This window comes from Sinocyclocheilus anshuiensis, unplaced genomic scaffold, assembly GCF_001515605.1.
Source record: "Sinocyclocheilus anshuiensis isolate Anshui unplaced genomic scaffold, SAMN03320099.WGS_v1.1 scaffold22168, whole genome shotgun sequence".
NCBI classification, from domain to species: Eukaryota; Metazoa; Chordata; class Actinopteri; order Cypriniformes; family Cyprinidae; genus Sinocyclocheilus; species Sinocyclocheilus anshuiensis.
Genome location: NW_015545839.1, coordinates 680 through 4,935, shown reverse-complemented (window position 1 = coordinate 4,935; position 4,256 = coordinate 680). Strand labels below are relative to the sequence as shown.

The 4,256-nt window shown below is 39.3% G+C and overlaps 1 protein-coding gene across 1 annotated transcript; it reads left to right on the top strand.

Moving 5' to 3' along the window:
- Positions 1–96: 96 nt before the first annotated feature.
- On the top strand, positions 97–3,915 carry LOC107698446 (kin of IRRE-like protein 3; the record flags this gene model as incomplete). The annotated part of the gene is made up of 4 exons (XM_016499461.1): positions 97–295; positions 2,460–2,567; positions 3,723–3,746; positions 3,832–3,915. Coding segments are annotated over 4 exons (415 nt in total), but the record flags the coding sequence as incomplete, so codon positions are not given.
- Between the last annotated feature and the right edge of the window lie 341 nt (positions 3,916–4,256).

Genomic DNA, 4,256 nt, shown 5'->3' with positions numbered 1-4,256 from the left:
TGCCTTGAATACGTTTATTTTTGTATGATGCAACAGACTAGCATCCAAAACAACTCATGCTGGTCTTTTCAATATGGTTTCTTCGCTCTTCATCAGGCCTGGTCCTGGAAGGAGACCGTCCTGGAGTCAGGGACGTCAGGTCGCTACACGGTGGAGACAGTAAGCACAGAGGACGGAGTGCTGTCCACCTTGACCATGAGTAACATCGTACACGCCGACTTCCAGACCATCTACAACTGCACCGCCTGGAACAGCTTTGGCTCCGATACAGAGATCATTCGCCTCAAGGAACAAGGTGGGAGCCAAGGTTCGCCAGGATTCGCCTTCTTTTCTTTAAAACATGCCTGTGGTAGAGTAGTGATGCAGTGTTTAATAGCCATAGTTTCTGAAAAAATTGGAATAGAGTAGAATCTTAAAAAAAATATTAGATATTTTCTCCATTACTTTCCATTTATCAAATTAGCAAGTCTCCTTTTAATATCTTTTAATGTATTTATATACTAGATTTAAAGGGGTCATATGATGCTGCAAAAAATAACATTATTTTGTGTATTTGGTGTAATGAAATGTGTTTATGTTGTTTAAGGTTCAAAAAACACATTATTTTCCATATACTGTACATTGTTTGTATTGTATTGTTTCTCTATGCCCCGCCTTTCTGAATCGCATCAATTTTTACAAAGCTCATCGGTATGAAAAAGCACGGTGTGCTCTGATTGGCCAGCTATCCAGTGCGTTGTGATTGGCCGAATTCCTCAAGCATGTGACAGAAATGTTACGTCCCTTACCATATTGTGATGCCTGCGGCAACCACATGTGACGACCCCGGGCTGGACTCCGCTTCGTCCACGGTGAAAGCCGATCCGGCGATCCACAGCGCGAAGTTGATGTATTTCCTCAGCGACCAGCACGGATCAGCTCCAGGCATGACGAAGCAGATATCGTCCTCTTTTGGAAGACCAAACAAAGTAGTTTCACTTTCACAACGAAGCACACAGCGCCATCACGACATGGCGGCAGCAACAACAATACTATAGCGAGAATAAAAGTTACGCCTTCTTTCTTTGCGTGAACATTTGGGCGGCGTTATGCAATTCTTCCCACATCGTGATGTAGATATGTGGGGGCGTGTTAGAACGAGCCGTTTTAGGTAGGTGTGGCTGACTTAACTTTTATAGGGAATATCTCTTTGGATTTGAGACTTTAGTCTTTGCAACTTTACAGATCTTCTTTATGCACCAAGAGCTTGTAACACTCCAAAGAGAAAGAAAAAATTTAAATCGCATCATATGACCCCTTTAATTCACAAATAACTGACAGTCACAACCTACATGTGGTTTTCAATTAAAATAATCAGTAATAAACTTCTGCATTAGTACATCTTCACACCATGTGTCGCACACATTCAACCACTGACACTCTTTTTCCCAGTTGGGGTTTCTAAATTGTATTAAATATCTGGGTTTTGGCTTTGTTTTCCTATTGTTGTCATACGTTTTTCAACTTAATTCAAGCTTTGTACATAATCTACCAATCGTGGCACTGAGAAGGTGGGATCTACAAAGCACGATCAAAACCATGCAAATACGCAAGTACATGTAATGCATGAGTCCTGTTAAGAGCACGTCAATAATAAAACAAAGCCATAACCTGGGCATTTTAGCCAATATAGAAATCCTAGCCGGGAAAAAGAGGACGTAAGGTTACCCTAGACTTTTCTGAAGTCTTTTAAATCCATACAGTATCATTGTGTGACAAAAACATTTTGGAAAAACTATTCCTTTAAAACATATATCCCCAGGTTTATAAGAACAGCATACAATAATTCAGACATTAAACAGGCATACACTGTGAGTACGCAGAGCTCGTAATGCTTATTTTATACTGGGAGCCAGTAATTAACTTTGTGTAGGTATAGCTTTTTGTCTGCCTCAGCCTCTCGTTATCGTTTGGCTGTAAAATCTGGGCTCCATCTTTCGGTTTAAACATACCAACAAGAGCACAAATAAAACAGTTGGGTTTGCTCTAATTAACCTAAAGCCACGTCTTCGCAAAACACTATTAGTGTTTTATAAAAGTCCTATTAGAGTCCGTAAATGATCCAAGATGAACGATAACAACCCATGCAGTGTTCAGTTTATGCACACGCAAGACATGTGTCATGCACTGAATGTATGCGATAATTGGCATAGCTGCAAATTGTCAGATTAAAGTGAAGGTACCTGAGTTTTCGCTAGAAGGTGATGGTGGTGTTAATTGTTATTTTGAATAGATGCCTTGAAGGTGCAAATGTCTCTTCGACACGGCATTTGACATTCTCATTTGTTCCACGCTAGTGCGGATCTGGAAATATGTTCAGGAGTGAATGGTGGCATCTGTGTTTGAGCACTTATTTACTGGATTTACCCGTCCTGTCCATGCTGTGTTATTGTAGAAGGCTCTGTTTTGTTTTCCAGCAGATTCCCTCCCTGTTGCTGTGATCATCGGCGTGGCAGTTGGCGCTTTCGTTGCTTTCATCGTCCTCATGGGAACCATCGGCGCGTTCTGCTGTACGCGCGCTCAGAGAAGTATGTACCTCTCAGCCCATTGTGTTCCTGCATGTCCATCACCAGAGAACGCTAAGTGCTCCTCAGTCAGACAAAGAGCAGGGTGTTAGGGTGTTCATGTCACTTCACAGACACCAGGCCTTTATTTTTATATCTTATTTTTTGTCGAGTGTTTGTGTAGGGTTGGGCGGCATGATGGTATAGAGCAGAAATTAGTCTGTGATGCTGCTGAAACTGTTGTTTAAAAATCCTACAGTAGAAAACTCTAGCTGTTTTCCAATATAGACAATGTGTTGGGGTATTTTGCTTTGGTGCTCCGTGTGTTTCTAACTAATTCTAGCTAATTTAGGATTACCATACATTCACTTTTTCCCAGACATGCCCTGGCTGGGATTTCTAAATTGCCGCTTTGTTTTCCTATTGTTAGGTAATGACTGAAAAGTAGCTTGACCAATAGCGTGCAGGCATTTTACATAATCGACCAATCATGGCATGTGAGAAGGTGGGATCTACAGAGATCAAAACAATGCAAATGCGATAGTACGTATAATGTATGAGAAAGTCAATCGGAAAACAAAGCAAAAACCCAGACATTTTAGGTCATTTACACATGTCCGTATATGGTCACCCTAAGCTAATTGGTTAGGTTTAACTGTTGCTTACAGTGATCTACAGTAGAAACATTGCAACTTGTTTCTCTAATTGGATTAATTAACTGAACAGGTGAGCAAATGTACATGAATTAGCTATTTTACATTAGCGTGGCTTATTCAGTTATACTTTTATGTATACTTTATGAGTGTTTTGTTATTTACAGCTGCATGTTAGTGCCACCTTAAAAAAAAATCCTAAGATTAAGTTATAAAATTAGGAGTCATAATATTGCATTAATAAAATAGAACATAATATAACAATATAACATAATTTTACTTGACTTTGTTCCCATAATTTTGACCTTATTGTTAAAACATTACCATTGCATTCATGAACTGTTTTGTTTTTATTCTCGAATTTGTTTTTATTTTTTTCAATGTTGCAGTAAAATTCTGACTTTTTTTTTTTACATTTTTGTTCACTAATGATACTATGATATAAAGCTTTTGTCATGCCGCCCACCCTTATCTCTGTGTTATTTGTCTTCATTTTACCACGACCATCCTCTGTCATGATCAAAAGAGAAAACAACTCAACCATGTACAGGTTAGCGTCAGACAGCGAACAATGAGCATGTAGTTTCTGATTGTTGGTGGCATTGGGTTGAGCATGTTGTTGTTGTATGCCACAGAAGACGCTCACCTGGTTATGCCTACACTGCCCACCTCCATCTGTGCTCAGCAGAGAGAACTTGCAAGCAAAATTAAGACAGAAAGTAAGACCTGTTACCTGACCGTCACCAATTGTCTGTAAACATTGTTCTTCAATGCGTCAACATGAGCTGTGTGATTCTGATGTATCTAATGGTTCCTCTAGGGTTTCCTCTTATCTTTGTTTTGCGGATTTATGCTGCTTTCAAGTCCTCCTGGGAAGTTTCTACTCAAAGTCTTGGATGTTTGGATGTTGTAATTTTAATGGTACACGATTTTAGTTGGAATAAAATGGACAAATTCATATCAATTTAATTTAAATTTATCTCTATTTAATTAACTTGCTGACAAAGTCAGGAAACAATTTTTGAAGAACAAGGTGTGTGTGTTATGCTTAAGCTAAGTA